This window comes from Quercus suber, unplaced genomic scaffold (genome assembly GCF_002906115.3).
Source record: "Quercus suber isolate HL8 unplaced genomic scaffold, Cork oak 2.0 scaffold_334, whole genome shotgun sequence".
Taxonomy (NCBI): Eukaryota; Viridiplantae; Streptophyta; class Magnoliopsida; order Fagales; family Fagaceae; genus Quercus; species Quercus suber.
In genome coordinates this window covers 260,825-286,117 of record NW_027069787.1, presented here as the reverse complement: position 1 = coordinate 286,117, position 25,293 = coordinate 260,825, and the positions used below count along the sequence as shown (strand labels likewise).

The window sequence follows — 25,293 nt, the reverse complement described above, 5'->3', positions numbered from 1 at the left end:
AAAAAAAAAAAAAAGAAGGAAAACAATCTATTTCTCATGTGGTGCATAATTCCTATAAATATCATCTTCTTTTGACTCAGAAAACAATATTTTCTTTCGCTCATTCAGCCTTGCTCACAATAAACTCTCTCATTTCTTCTCTTCCCTTTGTTTGTTCTCTCTTCTCACACCTTCACTATCACCCCCTTTGGCCTCTTCTCTTCCCACAGATTTCTTTCTCTATCTGCCTCTCTTCTTTTTTTTCTCCCTATTTCTTCTCCCCTCTATAATACCCTTTTTTAATAAGGTTTTTTTTCCCTCCTCATAGATCCATCAACAGTTCTATAACAATATTTGTTATTTATCAAACTATTTGGCCTATGTGGCATTTTGAATTATTTAAATGGAACTTACGGGTATAATGGTTATTTTGAATTATGAGAAGTATGGTTATATATATGTGTATATATATATATATATATATTGCTCTTGATTTGTGCCACTATAGTACACTTCTAGTGTACTTGGTTGGTTTTTTTCTAATAAAATTTCTTACATTACTTATCAAAAATATTGTTCATATACATGAACAAGATGAGTATTTGAGATCATGAAAATTAGACAGCTAATTTTGATTGTATTTATTGTCAAAATTTTAGTTTAAAAACCAAATTCATTCTTGGTTTTATTATTATTTATTTATATTGATTAGATTATGTAGGTTTACACAATACACATATTATACATGTTTTAAATTATACAAGAAATGTTATAAAAATTGTGGGTGCCAAATAGCAGAAAACGTTCTCAAGCTCATTTTTAAGGTTATTACCAAATGCTAAAAAATGAGATAGTTTTCCAGAAAATGCTCTCTAGAAAATGAACAACTTTCTAGAAAACTTTAATGCTGAAACAAACAGAGTGTAAGTATTGTTTGTGCTCAAGAACAAATTAAATATTTTTGAAAAGCCTTCACCAAAGGGTAGTTTTTGTATTTTACCCTTAAATGGACTTGTACTTCGAGTGTGTAAATAAGTTAATTTGAACTCCATTAAGTGATCATTGCGTAAGTATGTCATAAATCACAATAAACACTCCATCCCTCCTACCCACCAAAAGATAAACTAAGCAAAATAAAATATAGTTATAATACATAGAAAACGTGGATTTGCTATGCTTCTGAAATGTTTTTATATTTTTACTAGCGCATTATCCTCTGATGTTGACGAAGATGGGTTGAAGCATATTTTACTATGCCGAGTCATAATGGGAAATATGGAAGTGATTTGCCCTGGTTCCAACCAGTTTCATCCAAGCTCTCAGAATTTCGATTCTGGTGTGGACAATCTTTTGGCTCCTAGAAGATACATTGTGTGGAGTGCTAATATGAATTCTCATATTTTTCCAATCTTCATCATAAGTTTCAAGGTCCCTACCGTAAATGGTAAGTAATTCAATGTTGTTTACATTCTCTGATAAATTACCATTTGTTTCAAAAGCGTAAATCATTTGAAATAGTGAATTCAATCATTGAACCATAATTTTGAGTCTCTCCCTCACATGTTGCCTATATTTCTTCTTAATAAATAGAGCCTAAACTTCAGTACCACCTACAATAACACCTATTTCAAAAGTTTTAATTGTTAGTGAATGGTAAATAATTCTAACCTGGGAAAGCACAAATACTTTATTTAAGGTGTAGTATCTGTGTCGTTTTTGTGTCATACTAGTATCATACAAATTGTTTTATGCTATAATATTTCAGAAATTGTTTGTGTTGCTCTGTCGTTCCTGTACCATGTCCGTGCTTTCTAGATTCTAAAATTCTGTCTTGAACTTATATTGATTTTACTATTACAATATAAAACTATGATTGGTTTGTTAAAAATGCTCAGATTTTCTAAGTGTGCAAGCGAATGTTCCAAAACCCAGAACATCGTTAATGACGTTTTCTGCTCTGATATCCATCCTTTCAAGGTTCTTAAATCCGCCTAAAATGGCTCTGATCGACAAATCCTATAACGATTTCCGGGTAAGCCAATCACAATCTTCATGTTATTGTATGTGTAGCCTTTTTAAATTTTGGGCTTTCCTTGATTGTGCTTGCCTTTTGATCACAGGGAAATAAGATCACGAAACCACAATTTATAAATAGCTTGAGGCTTATAGCTGGAGATGGGTTATTGCTTGAAGTACTCAAACCTTATACACAAGGTGTGTGCGCTTTTATTTATTTATTTATATATGTTTTATTTTGTTTTGTTTTGTTTTTGGCAAAGAAATAGCCATATAGTAGAAAGTGTTCCTAAAGTTTTTCTTTCTCTTTTTTATTTTATTTTTATTTTTTTAGACTGTATTTTTATTTTTATTTTTTCTATTTTTGAGATCTTTAAAGAGAGTATTTCTATAAAAAACATTACACGTATTTTTATATATTTTTTCATCCACATGTATTTTCAAAAAATACAAATAACATTACTAGAACAACGTTACCAAACGGTCCCTAATGTTTTGTTCTCAATATCATTTTAAGAGTATGTTCATCTGTCTCTCTATTTTTTTTTTCAACTAAGTGTGCGTTTGGCTTCAACTTAAAAAGCCAGCTTATTTTTGCTACTATTCATGGGCTCATTGCACTTCATTATTTCAGCTAACTTTTATCTTTATCTATAGTACTTTCAACAAAAAGTTTTCAGTTTCAGTAAAATAATCGAATCTCAAACAGACCCTAAATTTAGAGAAAAACTACTTTTTATTTTATTTACCTATTTTTTCAAATACTTTTTTTGAACAGTTTTTTTTTTCTTTATCTCATTTAAATATTTTTTTTTAGTATTTCTTTATACTTAGATAAATATTATTTCATATTTTATTAAGTTGGTTTTTATAGTAGCTTAAAAAAAAAAAAACATAAATAGAGAGTATGTTGGAATATGATTTTTTGGGTTCACTCTCCAATTTGTTGAAAATTTGGTTTTAGAGAGCTTATTGGATACGCAGGTTCACATCCTTTTATGCGAGTCATGACTCATGAATGAAATTTGCTCTTTTGTTATGCAGAAAGATCAAAGATGAGGCAAAATGCAAATTAATAGTAGCAGCATATATAGATGCTGAGGGTACAAGATTAATGGTGCGGCAGATACGTGGTGATGAAGTTGTTTCTCGTTTAACAAGTACATTGCTTTAGTGAATACATTCCTTATTTCAGTTTTAGCCTAGAGAATAAATTCATTCAAGTTTAATTCCTCAAAAAAAAAAAAAATCATTCAATTTTGAATTTGCTGTTTCATGTTCAACTTTCAAGTGGTTCTCTTAAAGAGGATTGATTTGTTTTGCTTACGGATTGTTTTAATAGAAAACATCAGACTTCATTACTTGTTTGCATTTTATTTATTACTCCTAATTATTTGTTTCTCTACCTTCAAAATTTTTTTTTGGGGGGGGGGTGTGGGGGGTTGTTTAATCATCAATAAGTGGCTAATCTTCAACGTAAATTAGTCTATGTGTTGGCACCTTGAACCCATGAGCCATACAAACCCAAAATAAATATGGGTAATGTCTCTTACACATCTCTTGTTGCACACTCCGTACATACAATTAGTTTTTGAACTGAAATTGTGTGAAGTCATGATTTTAGTTCAAAAACTAAATTGTAGTAGGACCCAATAAATACAGATTAACTTGTTAAGGTTGGTTAATATGGGATTAAATGGTGTCATGTCATATTATTGTTGTCTTGCTAAAATGACCTTAGCTAAATCTTTGCTTGCATAGTGAGTTGTGAGGAGGTGGAGTACTAGAATAATTAAGGGAGTCATGAAACAGGAGTATAAAAATATTGAAGTAAAAAAATTCACTCTCTTTAATAGCATAGAATCTTATATGATTTGTTTGGTTATGTTTGTGTAATAAGAAGGTACTTTTTTTTAATGATAATCCTACAAAATTTAGGGGCTTTGATATTCACTATTTTTTCATGTGTAAAGTATGGATATTCTTGAAAAATGTGGATATTGTGTAAAGTAGTGTAAAACAATAATTTCCCAGAGTTTAGATACATCAAAATTTTAGTGAATGCGAATTGGAATTGGCTTCCAAGACCCCTACGCAATGTTGTTCCTCATGTTGTTGCAAGGCAAATTGTGGGTGCTTCTTTTTTATTTGTCTAGTAATGGCCATGAGAACATTATTGTGTTTAATTTTGTGGGTTTTCCATACCTATTAGGCAAATCGATAACACAGAAAAATAAATGCATAAAAAAGCACAAGGAGGGAAAAGCATAACTTAAGAGCTAGCTCTCTTCTATATATGAAAAGATGTAATGGTATGCATTCTCTCTCTTAAACCACAGGAACAGAAGTTGAGTGTAGAGGAAAGAAAGATGTCATGTTGGGGTCAAGCTAAATTAGGTTTAGAATTAGACATTTCTATAACTTTGTGTGATGGGTTTCCAGCACAGATCATCATGATCAAAAGGGCTTTCCATTTTGACTCTCTGAGTAATTGACACAGGTACCAAGCAAAGCCCTTTGCTCCTTAGGTTTAGCTGTTCTCCAATTTCCTGCTGAGATTTCCATTTTGTAAACAACAACGGTTAGAGAAAGCTTATATATAAATCATTTATAGAAAAAAAAATTATGTTTTTGGTTCCAAATTAAATTGAAAATTAAAAATTACTATTATTTTTATTACAGAAAGCTTACAGATTGACGTGTCAATGAATTGAATGGTATCAGTGCCCGCTTTATGAACATAATGAATAATTGTTTGATCAATTATTTTTATTAGAACTGATGACATATCAATTTGTAAAACCAATATAATCAAATTTAATTTGCAGTATATGTCATTGATCTGAACTAGGACTTTTGTATCATAGTAAATTACACCCCAAAAAAAAAATGTGCAATTTAAAAAGTCACTGCATGTTTACCGGTTGTTGACTTGAACTTTTGTATGAGCTACTCAGCAATTGAAACAAATTCTGTCACAATCCCCCACCAAAAAAAGAAGAAGGAGAATCTTAAGGATGTGTAATGATAATTCAAATTTCAAAACATATTTAAAACTAGTGAAAAAGTAGCTACCAAGTTGCAACAAGCAAAACCAAGCTTGAATCCCCTCTCTTATCATTTTCCTTTTGTTATTCCCTCTCTGACTATTTATTATTTTAAAGACTTAAAGTGAAGCATGGTTAGGAAAAGAGAGATATATACCTGAATTTGTTCATGAAGTAGCTTGATGTAAAGGAAGCCTCTTGAAGAACTGATGCAGTGTCAGTCTGCAATAAATTTATTCAAAACCCTGGTTTCATTTACTGTAAAATTTTTCAATTTGAGAATTGTAATGACTATTAAGATTAAACATCCTAATGAGTTTCAAGTGCTAACCTTTCCATACGGAGAGACCAGCTTTTGAAGAGCTGTGATCTTGTCACTAAGCTTTTGGCTTCTCCTCACGGGCACATGCAGCTGCAAACATAAAATAGAGAAGCTGATCAAGGAAGGGCAATACATGCTAAATGAAATTTAGATACAGTTCCTTGGGTGTTTTCTCAAATTATATTTACCAATGAAGCAAGAATAGTATTATGTTATATTAGCCATTGCATACACATGGTTGAATACTTCGATTTAATTGGACATTTCAAAGTACAACATCTAAGAAACTGTACCTAAGTTTTACCCAAATACTAACCAATCAAATTTTATTTAGGAAGCCGCAGGCTCCTAGCGGCTAGAATATGCTATTTTTCCTTTTAATGATTTCTTAGTTTTGAAAATACCATCAACACATGACATATCATTCTCATTTATGTAATTTCACTTACTCTTTGCTCTTGGATTTGCGTCGGTGCTCCTCTGACTTGATGTTGCCATTGTTTTTCAGTGGTTGTGGTCTTGTTTCTCTTCCATTCTTTCAATTCCATCATGTTATCAAGAATATCAGTGCCTGTTTTGGGCAATAAGTCATTGACCTCAATTGGACGTTTCCTTGCATTTGGCATGGTCTGCAAGTACTGAAAAAGCAAATCAATAAATAGGGTACCTTTAAAAAATTGGACTATTTGTCTTTAACAATTAATTTTGTTTAAAGATAAGCCAAGATCATATAGCAATAGGTGTGATCCCCATCATCAGCCCTCCAATTAATGTTCACTTAATTCATCCAAAACAAAAATTTAGAAGTTGAATTCCAAATATATTAATTGTTAACTAAGGGAAAATATCAAAAGTTTATTTATTGTTATTATTATGGAGCTGAAGATTCAAGGTGGGACATATAGCCATGAGTGTTGCTGTCATCATTAACAATTAAGAGTTTTGAATATAGTGACTAATAAAGAGAGAATGTATATACTTCTTCAGATTGTGGAATTGAAGGTTTCTGGCTAAGCAACATCAACTGCTGAGGAATGTCAGTACAGATGGAGGTACCACCAGATTGATAACCTGTCATGAAAGAAGTCAATTTAGTCTCTCTTTTTACCATGCATCGATGCATTAACTTGCAGATTATAGCTCAGAGTAGTTGACTAGTTGGTATATGAAGAATAAAAGGTAAATGAAATTAGGCTTAGACTAGAAAAAATGTTCCTAAGCTTAAGATAGATAGGGAAATTCACCTAACCTGATTCATAGCTATAGTTGATAGGGGACCCAAAAGGAACAGTAAAGCATTCATTTCCCAATAGCTGGTTTTCACAGAAGCCACTGCCATGGACGTTTCTGCAAAAGAGTACAAAAGGAAACTATTAGTGGACCAGACCCGGTAGTTGAATTTTGACACAAGGGGTTGAGACTAAATAAAACTTCAGTAAGACTAATGAGTAATGACATAAACAAATTTCACTTTTTTTTTCTTTGCAACCGTGATAATTTGTGAATAGTGTATGATAAAAGTGATATTTAGTAATAGTCTCATATAAAGGGATATACTAATCATATTCTATAATCTCAACTGGAAAAAGTTGTGAAATTTCTTTTGTAAGTGATAAATTGTGATTGGTGTATGATAAAAGTGATATTAGTAATAGTCTCATATAAAATGATGTACCAATCATATTCTATCATTTCAACTAGAAAAGGTTGTGAAATTTCTTTTGTCGGTAACATTATTGAATAAGAGTTTGTAGTATTTATTCTTAATGTGAAAGTCACAAATTTTTCTAAAAAATATCATATCAGTGTTGGATTTCTATTTTCTAAGTGCATGTATGTTTAAAAGTACGGACAAAATAGGGGGTCACCTTCAATTACCGTTTACCTTGACCTTTGAATAGCTAAATGAATTGGAATCTAGTGATCTACGACTCTAAATTGAAGATATTGATAAGATTGTCGGGCACTCACTCCCACAACTCACAAGCATAAGCACAAGGTATCGTTTTCAAATGCAAGCTCATGAGTCATGACCACATCACTGGAACCAAACTTGCAAGCTTCGGTCAAGCTTCAGAAGTAAGGTCTGGATTTTTTTCAATTTTTTAAAATTTTGGGGGAAAGGCACTAGTAGTCTAGCTCTACGCCAATTCCATCTCAATATTCATTTATCATTTGAGAGTTGGAAGGCAAGATTTGATTACAAAATCCAGCAATATGGTAGTAAATTGAGCTATGCTATTAGTCTATGAGACACAGAGATTTCAATCAGCATCCTTTCCCAGCAGAAATTGTAAATTATTCAAATCTCTTTTAACTTTCTTCTTGGGCCCATGTGGGTATGTATATAGAATTTCATTCCAACTAAAAACAATGGTGTGCCCATAAAGAAAATTTAGCTCCAAATTAGTTTAAAGAAATCTCTTCTAATTCACTACGTGATTTTTATAAGACAATTCATGTATATTATTTAAACAAATTATATGATTCATAAAATAAATCATGTAATTTAACTATACATTAATAGTCTCTTCAATGGTCACATAGTGAGTCCCATGTTTTGGGTTGGAGGAAATTACACTAATAGAGGAAACATTTTTCCTACAATTATTTGGGGACTATATGTAATGTCAGAATATGTTGGCTTGTAAAATTCATTTTAAATATAATTTTTCCCCGTCTTTTTTTAAAGACGTTTGATTGGTTCTTTGCCGGTTTCCCATTCCTATCTCCTTTCGGCAATGGGCGATAAGCATAGGCTTTCTACCTATGAACTTTCTTTATAGCCAACTTGAAGTAGTGATGTGATTGGAGAACCGTGAAAAAGCTAGCGTTAAGCAAAATGCATTCACACAAAACTCTTTCGAAGTCTCTCCCTATCTACTTTTATACTGTATAGAGACGACGACCTTCACGTATAGTATGGCAGTGGAATGGCGAAAAGGCTTAATAGAGGGCACCACCCCTTGTCCTAAGCACCAACCACACCCGATGACAAATTAAGCTTTGTCCCAGGTGGTAGGGTCATGCATTTTTTTGAGGAACCATTAGTGAAATTACATATAAATTTATTTTTGTAAAAAAGGAGGAAAGAAAATTTTAAAAGTCAGGTCAACACCTCTCAACACCCCCCCCCCCCCCCCTCCTCTCCCCTCCCTCCCTCCCTCCCTCAGTCCCTCTGCTAGTGCTCTATACTTTCAAATGTGAAACTTCACCCCTACACTTTTATTATTGTGCCAAATATACTTAGAAAATAGAAATTATTAAACATTTGAGGCTATTATTAGTGAGGTTTTGTTTGACACATCAATAGAAGTATGGGGTTTAAGGTAATACATTTGAGAGTATGAGCTTTTCCACAATGACAAAATTAAAAGTAGTGATATTACAACCCTGATCGGGGAAACATTTGGGTTTGATTTACCATGATTACCTAACTTTTAAGGTCATGGGATCATACGTGTGTAAGGTTTATCTCGTAGATTAGGAAATGACTAATCCTACGATCTTATCTTTCTTTTTGTTTTATTAAAAAGAAAAAAAGAAAAAGAAAAAAGAAAAAGAGAAAGTAGTAGTATGATATGACAGATTATAGAGGGTAGTGATATGTGATAGAATAGTATTTGGGTCCTCGTCAATCCTATGTGCTTCATATTATTAATAATAATAATTTCACTTAAATTTTTTTTTGTTGAAATTATAATAATGGTGAGAAAGAATTCATACACTTCGCTATCCATTGGCATAGCCATAGAAACATCCAAATTTGGCACCTGGACTTGATTGATACCTGGATAAAATTTAAAAATAAAAATAAAAAAATTGTCAGTTACATCTTCAAAAGGCCAATCAATTATTTTGAGCCGACCAAAGACAAAGTTTTTAGTCTCCATTAACAGCCAAAAAGAGAAGAAGAAAGAAAGACATTACCAAAGCTGTGAAGCTGTGAGGACATGGGTTGAAGAAGAGCATTCCTCATTTTCCGAGTGAAAGCGATGCTTGCAGATCAGAACTTGTACTGAAAAACCTTGATGCAAAGCTTTGAGCCTGGCCAGTGGCCTAATATACAATTCAAAACAGAACGAGTCTCATTTTATGATTTGGAATAACCATTGCTACATATTATAAAACATAGACATGTTCTTTGGAAGCTATATCCAATGCCCTAAAATATAAAACTCGATGAAGAGTGACTATCATAGTATGGTTTGGAAGAACCTTGCATACTTTTAAGTAAGAGGAATAGAAAATTTTTTCTTCTTTGAAGCCAATACATGTAGTTTTCAAGAGAAAAAAAAAAAAAAAAAACTGAAATATATTCAAAAGAGACGTGTATGTAAACTGTTTTTATTTTTATTTTTTAAAATAACTTTGATCCAAACAAATGTGTGTGTATATAGAATATATATACACCATGTCAACAGGGTCCTTTTATCTTCGATATTAAGGATCTCTGATATATACACTTTTTCAATTTGAATTTCTTGAAGAAATCTCAAACTCTAAACTCAAGAAGAAAATGTTTTCAATTTGTGGTTGGAAAACATCAACAAAAAATCAGAATTCACAAATGGAAAGATCAATGAAAGTAAAATAGCGTATAATATCATATATATATATATGGTAAAAAAAAACTGAACCAAAATTTAAGCTTGAACCCTTCATAGTTTTTCATCTAGAGCTGATAAATTTCTCACCTCTGATCTGAAACGCAGAGAATAACAACTCTCTCTCTCAGTTTCTTCAGGCTAAAGCTATAGAGACTTGTTTAGTAGCCACGTGATGACAATAGAATAAAAGGACCTATATATATAGTAAGGAATTTTCTGGATGAGGATGTTTGTGGTGATGGTGGGACTTTTAGGGTTTCTTTGAGTGTTGCAACGGTTCATTCCTTTCAAAGATAATTCTGTGGTCACAAACTCACAAGCTTATTTATTGCTTAAAGGAATGGAATACGTCCAGGTAACTAAGAAGGTAGAACAGGAGGGCGGCTTTTGTAATTGAATTATCACAAATAGTTGATTTCGCTTTCACTTTATTTGACTGTAACTTTTTTAATTATAATAATGCATGTATACTAGTTGATAATATATACATTTACAAGTATTATTATGATAATTGTTAGTCACTCAGAAAAAAAATGATAATTGTTCGTCAAAACATTAAGAGTTTGAAACTAAATGGGTAGGAATTAATTTGCCTCAGATGTGGATATTCCTTTTGTTTTGAACTGGTTGTCACTACTCAATAATATCACATGCACCTTCATTTAATTATGGGGGAGGGGTTGACTCATAGGAAGCACTATATTATTATTGATAATGCTTTGTTCAATGTTTATAATAAAAATTATGTTGTCAAATCATAATGATATCACTTTAAAAAAAAAAATTCTTAATTGATGTTTGACATGATCACTATATGAAAAGGGTGAACTTATTTGTTTGGTCTTATATGCATTGTTTAGCATGTGATGATGTTGTTTCATTACAATAATTGGTTTGCTTTATTCATGTAACAGAGTTGGCAAAGTATGTACCTTAAATGGTTTACCATTATATAGGGAAAGTTATATCTTTTTAAAATTATGGAGTTATAAATTAATTTTTAGAATTTTAAATATAGTTTTATTAAGTTTAAAAATCAAAATTTCGCCTAGTATATATATATATATAGTTTAAAGAAAGTTTTAACTTATTACATCTGCTTTTGATAAAAGTTATTTATTATCAAACCAAAATATTGTCTATTTAAAAGCATTTTCTTATAAATACCTTACCAAATGATGTATTTATACAATTACTTAAGCATGGACTTAGTCTCCGTTTGGATTGCGCGTTTATGCGTTTGCGTTTGCGTTTGTGTGTTTTTTTTTTTTTTTTTTTTGAAGCGCTTTTCTCAATTTTTGTGGCTGCGGTGGCTTTTCAGTGGATCCCGTGTGTTGTTCATGAGACTCACAAACCTCTTTTTTTAACAAAATTTTTATTAAAAATGCATCTCACGACACTATTCACATATTTAAAAATTATTTTGTTACAATATTTTCAGTTTTCAGTAAAATAAGTGATATCTAAATAAACTCTTAATAAAAGTTATCATAACAATTTAGTTTTATGCATCATTCTAATTTTATCATATGTAGCTTATGTGGACCATAATAATTTAGTTTTGAATTCATAGCCAAAAGAATTTTAAATAGACCTTTGTCGCCTTAAAAATACATAAGTTTGCCACGTTAACATTTAATTTTTTTAAAGATCTTGTTGGGATAGTAACCGATGTTACTCTTACACCTTTTATATATATATATATATGCACTCCTTCATGTATAGCAAAAATACACTATTCTATCTAACAAAATTGTTTTAAAAACTTTCGAAATTCAACCTTTCTTTCTAGGTTTTTTTTTTTTTTTTTAATTATCATTTCTAATTAACATAAGGTGATTTTTTTTCCCTACAAATTTTATTGTTGACTAAAAAATACAAAAGTTCACACAATAACATTTAAAAAGTATAAACTTGTTTAGAACTCAATGGAGCTAGGATAGTTACCGACGTTACTCTTACTCTTTTTTTATCTTCGCACTTTTAACTTATAGCAAAAATACACTTCTCTATTCAACAAAATTGTTCCCCTCAAAAAAAAAAAAAATGTTATAAATTTTTTAGAATCCATCCTTTTTTGTGTGTATATATATATAATTTTTTTTTTTAAATTCTCATTTATAATTAACATAAGGAGATTTTTTTTTTCCTTCAAATTTTAGAATACTTTTTTTTTTTAATAATTTGATAATAGGTGGGAGGACAGGAGAGAGATTTGAAACTTAGATATTTCTATTAGAAATATAAAAAAGTATCAACCAATTGGGTTACGAAACTTTTGAACAAATTTTTCGGTACTAGTTTATCCTTGTTCCACTCCATGTATATGGATTTTTTTTCTAACTTGTAGTCCTGGCCTGTGATAAAAGGCCATGAAATATAGTAATAAAGCTGAATTGAATTGATTAATTTCTATTATAGAGTAACTAATGAGAGGGGGCAATCTGGAGACCAAGGGTAATATTTAGCTGGCCACCTACTTGACTTAGGCTTAAGCAGCGTAGCTCCATTTTTTTATTTTTTATTTTTTTTTGAGAAAATCAGCGTAACTTAATTAGCCTATGCTTTTCTGTATTTGCACTTAATTAGTTTGGTGAGTGATTAATGTCAAACTATATATTGCTTTCATTATATTTCATGTATAAGTCCAATAAGATACTTTAATTGGCTAGGAAGGCAGTTATTAATACAGCTTGAGCAAGATTCTTCTTTCTTTTTTGTACTTCTACGAGCTTTTTTTAAGACTCCGTTCTATGTGATAGATAGTAATAAAGAATAAAGATGATTAGAGGTGAGTCTTGAAGTCATTCCATTATCAGTTGGTTCACGTTATTCTTCTCAAATACTATATGTTATTATTAGTGCTGAAAAACAAAATCAACAAAACCAACTAATCATATAATAAGTGCATTCTCACATCCATGATGGATTTCAGTTAGTACAGTTGCTAAAGTCTCTTCCCAACTGACCTTAATTTAAATCTCGTCATTTACACCAAAATGAAACATATTGATGTCTTAAGTCTTAACTTGATAGTAAAAAACAATTATCATAAAGACATTTTTATTTCTGTGTGTGTTTATATATTTTTGCTAACAAGAGAAGGGATTTAAACCCAGGTTAATGCCACTAAAAGTCTAAAACAAAAGGCTCTCTATAAGTGTGTGTGTGTGTATTTCAATTTTAAACTGGAGCATAAGGTAAGACATACAAATTAATTAGTCTGTCAAAATACAAACATTTATCTAATGGAAATCATTTTAATTTCCTCCTTCAGGTTCGATCCTGCATCCACTTAATGATTTAGGAAAATGTTTGGTAGATGCTGAAAAATGTGCAGAATGTGGTAGAAAAGAAAATGAAATATTAATTAGATGGAATGTCTTACTTCTCAAGTTCACTAACTTTTTTTCCTAAATCAAGAAAAAGAAAGGAATTTTTATTATATTTTTTATCACGATAGTTACTTTTTTTATCTTTTAAAATGAAAGAAAGGAAATTTCAAGGGAAAAGCTTTTCTGATGATGTGGACATACTTTTCCCTCATTACCGGAACAAAACTTCTCCAATCCCTTGCACCATCTACATCTACCGGAAAAAAAATCTACATTGACTTAATAAAGACGGCCAAAACGTTAAAACAAATATAAATTTTCATTTCTTGATATAGGATATTCACATCACATACACATTGATTTTGATTTGAGTTTCAGTTCTTTAAAAAACTAGAAAAGCTCTTTTTTTGTATTTCATTGCTAGAACCTAGTTACTTGTCTCTGCTTGTGCCATGGCTTCACCATTAGACCTTTTCCATCTTGGGTTGACCAATATGACCTACTCATGAAATTTTACTTGCACCCAGAATAGTGATACAAAAAAATATGTTACTTGCACCATCATCATTCTAGATTCGTTCAAATGTCAACTTAATTTGACAAGTTCTTCTTTTCTCAAAATCTAGATAAAACTACAAAGTAATTTAATGCCAGGCATTCAACCATTGATTGCAAATGTCTCAAAATGCAGCAGAAATCACATTCCCAAAATTTTGGCTAACTCCCACTTTCTTGTGTTAATTTTCTCTCTGGTTTAGTTACTAAAAGAAAACCCTATACAAGAAATAGAATTTTGAGTTTAGTCAAGCCCAAAATTCTTATAGCACACTTGCACAAAAGTGTTCATGATTATATACAAAATGTATAAGACCCACTATTTTCACTTGGATTTTGATGCATCAGATTTTTAAGCGTAATTTTCTTAAACAAGTATGAAGGTAATTGTGATATTCTAAATTGTATAGATCTTGATTGGATTGAATTATTTGAGTATATATTGTGTAGACATGTGTTGATGAGTCCTACATCGAGTATTTATTAGTTTTTTTGAATGTTAGTGTCCATAGCTGTAAACGCCATAGTTGACATTAAACAAGCCAAAGAAAAACCCTCCAACAATATTAATCAATTAATTGTATTACACTATAACTTCATCGCAATTTTAAATTATTCACTACGTTTAAACTTACAAGTCAACAAGCAACTTTTCTCTTTGACTTGATTATGTAGAACTGCTATGTTCTCGAATGCCAAACGTGTATAATAATGCCCACCTATTAATAATAATGTATCTATCAATCAATCTAAACACGGTTCAAAGATGTTGTTATCTCAAATACATCTTATGCTGTTCTTAATCACTTCTTTAATCTATAAACTTAATTCAAAGTTCAACCTATTGTGCATGATGAGGTAACAATTATCCTCCAATGCACAATATAATGACATGTGGAATATATAGGGCAATTGAGGATGTGCCACTATCCTGCCGCAAAAAAGTAAAGAAAATGATCCAAAGAAGTAATGTCAATACAACTATATATAATTGTTTCATATATAATAATTTCACAATAAATTTTAAGTGGTAGACAGTTATTAGTTATAACTTGAACAGATCATTGAAATTACTTTTTGTTCATCAATATTAGCCAACAATAACTTACTACTAAGAATTTGTTGTAAAATTATTAAAAAAAATATTGTGGACACAGTATTTATATCTTATTTTTGTACACAATTCAATTGTTTACCAATTTTAGAGACAAACCTCAGGGTTGTATCTGCTTTAATCAAGGGATAGAATCAACATCAAAAGCAAATATTGCAGATAAAAATTTCACATATTAACTGCAAGGTTGACCATATTGAATTTTGAGAGGTCAAATGAGTTTGTCAGTTAGGTCTTGTTGTCTATGTTGGGTTGAGAGCTTACTTTTTAATTGAGTTTTGTAGGAGATTGTACACCTACCCTGCAAAATTTGTATTTATTCTTAGAGAATCTACATGGACTAGAATATGTATTATTATTATGCCCAAGACCGAATGAATCTCTTCCATGCAAATATACTAATTTAAGATGATATATTTCAAAGTAGGACAGTCTAAGTCTACCTCAATCAATCAAAATCTCTCTCTCTCAGGCAATCAAAATAATTGTTGCAGTATTAGTGCTGATACTTGAACTATCATTAGTAGTTATATTAATTTAAAATCTTTTGCAGGCAAATTTAGACTAAGAAAGTAAGAATTATGTCTTAAGAGGAAACTCACTTGATATGGATAAGCCCGGTATACAAGCACACATAACTTGTTCAGCTTGGCCATGGCAAGGTCACGTCACTTACTCAATTTTAACTCGGTAAGGCTGGCTTGTAAGATGAACTATATGAAACAAACCAGGAAAATATGATAGCCTCAAATCCTTAGCATGAAAGCCCAATAAAAACCACGACCCAATTATGCTATGAGATCAATGTTAATAGACCACCGAGAAGGGTGGTCTAGTGGTCTCAGCGTGAACGCAAAAGTGTAGTGCTGCTTGAGCTCCCATGTTTGAACCCCAATGGGCGAAACGTCGAATTCCCTCCAGTAGCTAGCTCAAGGATACTAGTCTTCTTGTGGGACTAGGTTGAAGTTTGTTGTCACCTTGAATAGCAGTAACTATAGCTTAATCCAACATTTCCTAGTGGGTGAATGCCCCAATGGTCACGCTTATTAGGGTCCGCCACAATAGTTGTCCTCTCTCACCCATTTCGTTCATAAAAACAAAAGAAAAAAAAGAAAAAGAGATCAAAGTCAATAGTTATATATCCATTGTTATTTGCTAATAATTAATCATGACAACAAGAATTAAGGGAAATGGCCACAATTAATTGTAGAGAAACAACCTTAACAAGGAAGAGAGGGTACACAAAAAAAGAAAAAAAATCATTAGGAAAAATATTCATCCTCCTTGCTAAAACAAAAATATTACTATCTTAAACATCGAAGCATCACCACACTGGTGTCTTTATATTTACTATTTTCGAAGGCATTCATTCTCTGAACTTTTCTTACAAACTCCTTCACCACCCTTCCTCTTTTTATTTTATTTTTATAAATGAATGAGATAAATTACTTTCATCAACAAACCAAGAAAATATTACAAATCTAGTGAAACTGCAAACAAAGCCGAGAAAATCCACAGAAAAAGTCAAAAGCAATGTTAGGCTGGAACAGGTAATCTTAATACTCTTGGATTGTGTTTCTAAATCAGCCATAATCTAGAATGACGTGAATTAAGAAATCAACAAAGAATTTCAACCAATCCCCAAATATTGTTATAACTAAAAATTACTAAGCCAATAAGAAAATAGACCAGTAACACATAATAACATAATAATTTTACATGGAAAATCCTTTGCCCTTAAAGTTAAAATGGAAAAACTACTAGCCCAACTTCAAATAAATTCACTGTTATAAAAATAAATAAATAAAATCCGGGCTGATTCCGGACATTTTAATTGGGCCCAATATGGAATAATCAGTTTTAATATGGGCTTGGGTTGGGTCACAGTTGCAAACCATTTTAAAAAGCCCAACGGAAGAGTCCATTGGAGTCAGCCCTAGGTCAAGGGTAAATTAGTAAATCAGTGTATTTTCCAAACCAAATATAGGCACGAGGGTTTCCATACATTAGCTTCCTCTCTGAAAAGCCCTAAAAACACTTTGCTCTTTCGGAGGCGCCTCTGCTCAGCTCTTTCAGTTTGCATCTACCTACGGTACGAGATAAAACCAAACAAAGACAAAAACAAAAAAAATAAATAAAATTCCTCATGTTTCTACGATTCCTTCTATGATTTCTGTTTCAATATTTCGATTCGATCTGTACTTTTATTTTGTGTCTGTGTTTGTTTGTAGCCTATGAGTTTTGTTTCATTTTCTGGTTTATTTGCTCGTTTCTTTGTTTCTGGGTTTTTGGTTTTAGCTAATACTGTGTGCATTTGAGGACTGTTTGGTTGCTATAAGAATTGTTGGATAATCGAATAGGAAATGGGTTGCTGATCTGTGGGTTAGAAACCGAAAAAGGAAGAAGTAAACTATGCTTTTATTTATTGATTTGTTTATCTTTTTTGGGTTTTAGTATTTTATGTCAGCAACTAGATGTTGGTTTTGCATAGTTATTGTCAGAGTAGTTAAATTGTATGAGGCATGACTTAGGGTTTGCTATATGATGTAAAGCTTGTGGCTTTTGTAGCAATTCATTTGCTGGTTTTCTGTTCTTGCTTGATGGTGTGTTTCTTTAACATAGTAATAGCTAGATTTGACGGTTGCCTTAGTGATTACTTGGATTCTGACTGTTTAGAATGAGGCTGCTATGCCCATCTGGGATGACCCTTGTCAAAATGTGATGGATTCTTTGGTTAAGGGTAATGAGGTTGTGGTTTTTTAAAATGACATAAAATTGGCATGATTTATTTTCATTTATTTTTCCCAAAATTTAAGATAGGAGATAGGACTAGGACAAAAAGTTTATGGAATCATTTGTACTTGCTGCTCTTGTTGACTAGCAAGAGTTTAAGGGGGGTAATTCAGGGATCTTTTCTATTTTTTAGTTTTTTCCTCAGCTTCTTTAGGATATAGTTTTGTGTGCTAAAGCTTTGTTTTAGCAATTGACACGGTTATTAAAATATGTAGCTGCAGCAATGGTGAGAGTGAGTGTTTTGAATGATGCTCTTAAGAGCATGTACAATGCTGAGAAACGGGGGAAGCGCCAGGTCATGATCAGGCCATCCTCAAAAGTGATAATCAAATTTCTTTTGGTTATGCAGAAGCATGGTATGCTAACATTAGGTCACTTCAAATTTTTGTTGTTTGGTCATAGACACTTTAATATATCTTTTTTAATCTTCTTGCTGTTGTTCAACAGGTTACATTGGCGAGTTTGAGTATGTTGATGACCACAGGGCTGGAAAAATTGTTGTTGAACTGAATGGTAGGCTCAACAAATGTGGCGTTATTAGTCCTCGTTTTGATGTGGGAGTCAAAGAGATTGAAGGTTGGACTGCAAGGTTGCTCCCCTCAAGACAGGTTAGCACATCACATTCTTCTTGTAAATTATTTTTCAGGGAAATTTGCTATTTCATTATTACTGCCAGCTTTCAAGCCGGATGGCTCTTGATTGGTTTTTACTAGTAGTTAAATTCCAACTTCAATTTGATATTGTTATGTCATTTATTTTTTCATCAAATGGTACAGTAATTAAAAATGTCTGCATTAGGGTGATTATCAAATGGCATACTAGTAATACTGGTCATTAAATTTACAAAGTTTGCATGACATCTCTTTAATCTTAGGTAATAAAGATGACCCTTTTTTCCCTGACCTTAACATATTTCTTAAATCTGCAGTTTGGTTATATTGTGTTGACTACTTCTGCTGGTATCATGGATCATGAAGAGGCCAGGAGAAAGAACGTTGGTGGTAAAGTGCTTGGATTTTTTTACTAGGTTGTGTCAAGAATGATCCGAAATTTTCAGCTTGAGAGGAGTTTTTTTGGTGTATTACTCATTTGATATAGGATAGTTCTGTGTTTCATTTGATTAATGTTTTCTATTTTTGGTTAAAATGTGGGTATCAGTTTTATACCCGCATTAATGAAGACTCAAATGTTGCCTTTTATGTGCTCACCTTTATCTAAAAACCAGTGCGATGTTTGGTTTAAATAGACTACATATTTGATTATCGTTCCATTAGGTTGTGATGACCTTTATCCAACGACCAGTGCCATTGAGAATGATTTTTAATATCGGATCCGTCTTGCTTTCATTGCATACATTATACGATTCAGATGCATAGATGCACTGAACTCAAGTTTCACTCTTTAGTGTACGTTTGGATAGCACGTCCAGCGGTCAGCAGCTTTAGAGCTTTAGGCAAGTCTCGTGCATTGTTTACGGGAATTGCAAGTATTTTTTTCAGAAAAACAATTTTAAAACTGGGTCTCATAGTATTATTCACATATTTAAAAATTATTTTATTATAATATTTTTAATTTTCAGTAATAATCAGTATTTAAACGGGTCTTTAATATCAAATTCAAAAAAATAAAAATAAAAATGGTTCAAGTTGATCGCCCAGAAGATGTACAGTAACCCTTGCAAAATATTTACATGATTGAGACCAATAACTGACTCTTCGATAAATTTCATCACTTTTTAAATATATTTTTTAAAGTCTTTAAAATTATACACACCACGAGTTTCAGAATCAAGTCATTTAAAAAAAAAAAGGTGTGCATATGAAGAGCAGTCTGAAATATCTAATACAAATTATTAAACAGATAAAAAGTTATGAACAAGTATAGTATCATAAAAGGTAACATTTGTGTAACTTGTTAATCATTTATATTATAGAATTTTCACAATTCAAAAGAATCCAAACAACTTTTATCTCTGAGAATGATGAAACGAGATCTGTGTTTAATTATTACATATTCCGGCCAGCACCTAAGTTTGCAGGAAAATTTTGTAGAGCTTTCTAATCATAATCCTTGTATTAATATTGATGATATTGCTATCAGAAATAATTCAAAAGATTCATAGATTAAGAGAAACGAAGTAAAAGATGTCATAATACTTTCAAACAAGTTGAAGATAAAACATCAAAATCCAATACTACAGGATAGGAATACAAAAGTACAAAATCCACCTTCAAGATTCGTCGAGTAATAACAACATTTAAGACTATTTATCATCTCAAGTGTCGAAGTAAGTTTCCATGTGACATTGCCAAAGATCGCAGTTGCCCTGTGGAGCAAGTTCCCCGTGAGGAGCTAACTTTCTGGATAAGTCTCTTTATTGTCATCTTCGTCATCAACCTCACTGTTGTTGCTGCTACCACCAGCCTCTAAATCCATATGATACCGATAGAAATTACAGTTGATACTAAAGTGAAGGGAATTGATGATCATGATAGAAGACAAGTTTGTGAAACTCATTGAAAGTCGAAAAGTTCGTTCGTTTTAGTGGCCTTTTTGTAGGTGTAGGAAGATGGGGTTTTAGAGGATCTTCTCGGTATATGCTTCTAAGCACAACCACAATAGTGACGAGTATCAAGTTTGGATCATACGCAGTACATTTGCACTTTTTTTTTTTAAAATAATTAGTACATTGGCACTTTTGTGAACCTTCGGTGTTTCGAGTTTGGATGGTCACATTTGATAGTCACATTTTAGACATTCAAATGCCTTTAATCAATGTTTTCCAACTCAACAATCACTTTTTTTTATTTTTTATTTTTCCTTTTTTAGTTTGGTAAGTGCCTAGAAGTGTTTGTCGCTCTCAAAAGGAGAATGAGCCTAGACTGACTTTATCATTTTTATTTATTTATTAAGTTCTAAAATGAGCTCCATTCACCTATGAAACACGGTTGCGTTTTGAGACTCGGGTGCGGGTGCGAGACTCGGCAATTTTTGAAAAATATGGGTGCAGGTGCGGCAGGACTTGGCAATTAAAAAATTATTAAAAATATTAATATTTATATTTTTAATACTTCATCCGTCTCACTTTGTTTGTTATGTTTAAAAAGTCAAACTTTTTAAGGGAATATCATTTATTGTCTTATCTACATTTTAAAAATGTATAAGTTTCTAAATCTACTCTTAAATAAATTTATCAAAAAATTGAACTAGTAAATTAATAGGGGTATAATAGGAACATTAGTAAATTAATGACTTTTATTTTTAGAAATATGACAATATTTTGGGACATCTCAAAATAGAATAGAGGACAAACAAAGTAGGACGGAGGAAGTATATTGCTAAGCGTACTTTTACACATTATATAAACATATACCAAATTTAAAGAGTAATAGTAGATAATAACTAAAACATGATGTTCATAAATTAAATACAACCCACAAGATTGAAACTAAAACATTCCATGATGTTCGGAAATTAAAATACAACTCACAAGTTTGAAACTAAAATAAAATAAAAGATAATCAACAAGACAATCAAACACCAACATTATCATCATCAAGATCAAGAGCTTCACTTCGAACTTCACTTTCACTAGTAGTAACACTAGTGCTAGCATTCCCAATAACCATGGCCTCCAATTCTAGCTCATCAAGTGGAAGGGCTGTATTCTCAAGAATTCCAGCTCCTCCATCTATGTCGCTCTCATTCTAAGAGTCTCCTGCAATATCCCACATCTTTGTTGCTGTATTTATGTACTCCTCATTGCGTCTTGACAAGAGTCGAAGATTAGAATGCACATATACCAAATCCTCAGCGCATGCAGGAGCCATTTTGTTTCTTTTTAAGGAATAAGTGAATTTGTATGTGCTTCAATTCCTTTTAGCGCATGAGGATGAACAAGGTTGTCCAAGAAGTTTAAGGGCAAGGGTTTGAAGAGTTGGAAATGCAGAGTCATGGTATTGCCACCAAACCAAATGTTGTAAGGCCCATCTATCTGTCAAGGCATCTGGTGAAAGAAACCTCCCTCCTGAAAATGCAGCAAACTCAAACTTCACCACCTTTAATTCATTTTCATCTTCAAAGTATCGATCCAAACACTTGCTCCTTTCCATATAAATTTCATGATCCCGATGTGGAGAGATGCGTTTTGGATTCTTTGAAAGCCATTCAATGGAGTAATACCTAGTTAAAGATTAAAAAACAAATATAGATGAAACGTGTGTTTTACTAGAATAGTGAACTAAGGAATATAAAAAATAAATGTACTTACTTAGGATTTAAGGAATGAGCTAAGCAATATAGTAGTCTACAATTTTTAGTCCATCAATCAATGAGTATATCATACACCACACCAAAATGAGCTATATTGATTATCTTCCAAGCCTTTGTGCTGATATATTGCTGCCTTCACCTTCTCTATCATTGAATCCCACATCTCATACACAAGATGAAGACAAGACTTATCTGTGTCGGCTACTCATAGCATATCATAAATAGGTGCTGTGAATTCAAGGATATAATCAATTTTATCTCACCAAAGATCACTTAGAATTATATCTTTCACCTTTTGAGCTTTTCCAACATCATCCTCCCTATAAGAAGCCCATTGGTCACTAATAGCCATAGCTTGAAGGCATATTTTTATCAACTTCAACCTTTTCAGCATTACAACAACCGAAGCAAATCTAGTATCAACAGCTTGGAGCAGTTTTAATGTACAAAATTCATTAAACATTGCCAACCTCATTGAATGGTTCATGATAAAAACACATACGAAGGATGCATCATCAATAATACGTGTAATCCAACTACATTCCTCATATGTAACTTCATTCTTTTCAGTGTTTTTTGATGCACAAATATTCTTCAAAGCTAGATTGAGAGTGTGGACAACAAAGGGTGTCCAAGATATTTTAGGATACTCACATTCAATAAGAGCTCCAGTAGATTTCATCACACTAGCATTATCAGTGATGACTTGGACAACTTTTTCATGTCCAATCTCTTTTATAACTTCCTTCAACACCCCAGCAATATAATGTTAGTATTTGAACTCACTTGACCCATCAATTGCCTTTATAAAGACTGAACCCCCATTTGATACAGCCATAATATTAATAAGAGGCCTCCTTTGTGGATCTGGCCATCCATCAGAAACTATACTTACACCATTTTCAAGCCAAAACCCCTTAATTAGTTTCAAAAGTCTTTCAACATGAGCTTTTTCTTTTTGCAAAAGTGTTGTTCTCAAGGCATTGTATCTAGGAGGAACATAACCATGAATGCTATTAGCAGCAGCATATGCATAGGAATTACGATAATATGGGTTTCTTACAAAGTTAAACAGAAGCACACCAGTATAAAACATCCTAGCAATTCTGCTATCCAATTCATGTTTAGCATTATTCTGGAATGCTTTCTCCAAAGGAGAATTCCCAGTCACCTTCCTCCTCTTACCATCAACCAATTTTGTACTATCACTCCCTTCATGTCTCCAAAATGGGGAAATAGGTATAGGCCCACGGCCTGGGGGAGGTGGGGGTAAGGGAATTTGACTTCTCCGTTCTCTCTCTAACTTATCATTCTCAACTTGATCATACATTCGTTGCATTTGCAGCCTATGGCTCAGTGTCATCTTAGGGCATAGTTTAATACCTTTATTAGGAATTTTTAATAAATGAGCCTTAACCCTAGAATAGGATCCCATATAAACTACACTACAATAGTTGCACTTAAAGTATGTGTTTCCCCCTGATTTAGCAGATGCACCAGGTGATTTTTCTACTTTATTCACATACTGCTAAAGAGGAGATTCATCATTTGGCACTTCTTGATTAGATGAAGGTGAAGTTTCTGTGCTAGTAACTTCGTCTATTGCAAATTCAATAGATTCAATTTAACCTACAAATAATAACTATTAACTAAATAAATTAATAATAAATTAAACCCAAGTTCACAGATTCACAAATCACAATGAGTAATAACTATTAACTAAATAAAACTAAGATTGAAAAGAAACTAAGATTCACAAATCACATATCACAAATCAAACTAAGATTGAAAGCTTTATATCAATACCTGAGTTGAGAATGCGTGAGAGAGAGCTGAAGGCCTGAAGTTTGAATGAAGTGACTGAGTGTCTCACAGGGGAGACGAAGAGAAGAGACAGAGAGGCAGAGAGTGAAGGCAAAGAAAAGCCAAAGTGAGCAGAGCACATCGCAGAGAGCACAGAGAGGTGAGTGACGGAGTGACGGAGTGAGAGAGAGCAAAAGTTTGGTGTTTGGATGAAGTGAGAATGCGTGAGAGAGTTTTAGGGTTTGTTATTAAGTTCAAACAGTGCGTTTTGCACCTTTTTTTTATTTTTATTTTTTTGAATTTCGGCCTGAATCAGCCGTTTCGGCCATTTCGGCAGTTTCACTCAATACAGTTGATACGGCCTGAGTTGGTGTGAATCAACCCGATTTAGCATGAATCGGCCTGAGTCTAAGCCGCGTCGGCGCGAATCGTGAAAAAAAAAAAAAAAAAAAACACGTGGCAGGACATGGCCCTTGTTTGAGATTTTTCTAGATCTAGCTAAATCTCCGTCAAATCTAGCACTGATCTGGTGAGATCTTTGTCATGCACCATAGGTGAGGACAACAAGTTCAATTGAACCGACTTTTGCTAATTGAGGGCTTGCTGAATTGACATTTCATACTCCACTAGTTTCAACAAAAGTTCAACTTTTTAAGACCCAATACAATCGAGTTAGATAATATTTTGAGGAGGATTTAATCGAACCTAAATTAGTTTTCATGCTATCAGCTATTTTGTTGATTCTTCTCCAAATATGACAAATTTTATTAACCTCAAAATTAGTGTGACGGCGCCAAATCTTTATGTGAATTGCTTCTTTCATGGTCAAGGTGCCTGTGGTCTAGTTCATATTTAGTTTATTGAAGCTCATGCAGAGGCACCTACAGTAGGATCCGTCATCTTGGTAGGAATTCTTGGGAAATAAATCAAAAAGGGGCAACAAAAATTAGAGTAAACCATTATATTAAATATCTCAAATATGGATTCAAATCTTCTAGATTTCCCAGGGTATTCTACTAATAGACTTCTTTAAATCTTAACAACTCTTTTATGATTTAAATGTCTAAATTCTATCATGTCAATATTCCACTAACAATACTCTTAAAATAATAAAAATATTACAAACAAAACAATTAAAATTATTGTTAATAGAATATTGATATATTAAAATTTATACCATTAAATTATAAAAAATAGATAAAATTAAAAAAAATCTATTTAGTAAAGTAGTTTGCAAAATTTAGAGGCCATGAAAGTGAAACCATCAAGTATAAAAGAGCATAGGTTAGTCCTTTAATTTAAGAGTTATGCTAACGAGTGCCCTTAAAGCACTCATTAATAATTAATTAAAAAAAATTTTGATATTACTTTTATGAAAAAAAAAAAAAAAAAACTGTCAAAATATTATTATTTTTTTTTTCACTTTTTTATAAAACTTTTTTGCAAT

General features: G+C 32.1%; 3 protein-coding genes across 4 annotated transcripts in view; 2 read left to right on the top strand and 1 right to left on the bottom strand.

Annotated features, from left to right (window-relative positions):
* Positions 1–3,409, top strand: part of LOC111990293 (probable inactive poly [ADP-ribose] polymerase SRO2) — an 8,220-nt gene extending 4,811 nt beyond the window's left edge. Inside the window, exons 3-6 of the mRNA XM_024022109.2 lie at positions 1,185–1,423; positions 1,875–2,011; positions 2,100–2,193; positions 3,040–3,409. Of these exons, the coding sequence (XP_023877877.1) occupies positions 1,185–1,423; positions 1,875–2,011; positions 2,100–2,193; positions 3,040–3,071 (502 nt within the window). The 3' untranslated portion in view covers positions 3,072–3,409. The remainder of the gene's footprint in view (positions 1–1,184; positions 1,424–1,874; positions 2,012–2,099; positions 2,194–3,039) is intronic.
* An 854-nt stretch (positions 3,410–4,263) lies between these two features.
* LOC111995720 (transcription factor bHLH110) lies at positions 4,264–10,321 on the bottom strand. Its single transcript, XM_065759589.1, is given in 11 exon segments — positions 4,264–4,544; positions 4,917–4,967; positions 5,200–5,234; positions 5,237–5,264; positions 5,374–5,454; positions 5,814–6,002; positions 6,344–6,435; positions 6,614–6,711; positions 9,091–9,154; positions 9,295–9,423; positions 10,062–10,321. Coding segments are annotated over 10 exon segments (831 nt in total). The 5' UTR covers positions 9,344–9,423; positions 10,062–10,321; the 3' UTR covers positions 4,264–4,400.
* Positions 10,322–16,941: 6,620 nt separating this feature from the next.
* On the top strand, positions 16,942–19,014 carry LOC111991195 (small ribosomal subunit protein uS8z/uS8w). Of its 2 annotated transcripts, none has more exons than XM_024023011.2 (4): positions 16,942–17,070; positions 17,987–18,127; positions 18,219–18,379; positions 18,700–19,014. In XM_024023011.2, exons 2-4 carry the CDS (start codon positions 17,995–17,997, stop codon positions 18,796–18,798), a joined length of 393 nt encoding a protein of 130 aa, XP_023878779.1. In that variant the 5' UTR covers positions 16,942–17,070; positions 17,987–17,994; the 3' UTR covers positions 18,799–19,014. The 2 variants fall into 2 exon arrangements, with proteins under 2 accessions (XP_023878779.1, XP_023878850.1); XM_024023082.2 differs by having other exon boundaries at positions 16,962–17,070; positions 17,993–18,127.
* The last annotated feature ends 6,279 nt before the right edge of the window (positions 19,015–25,293 follow it).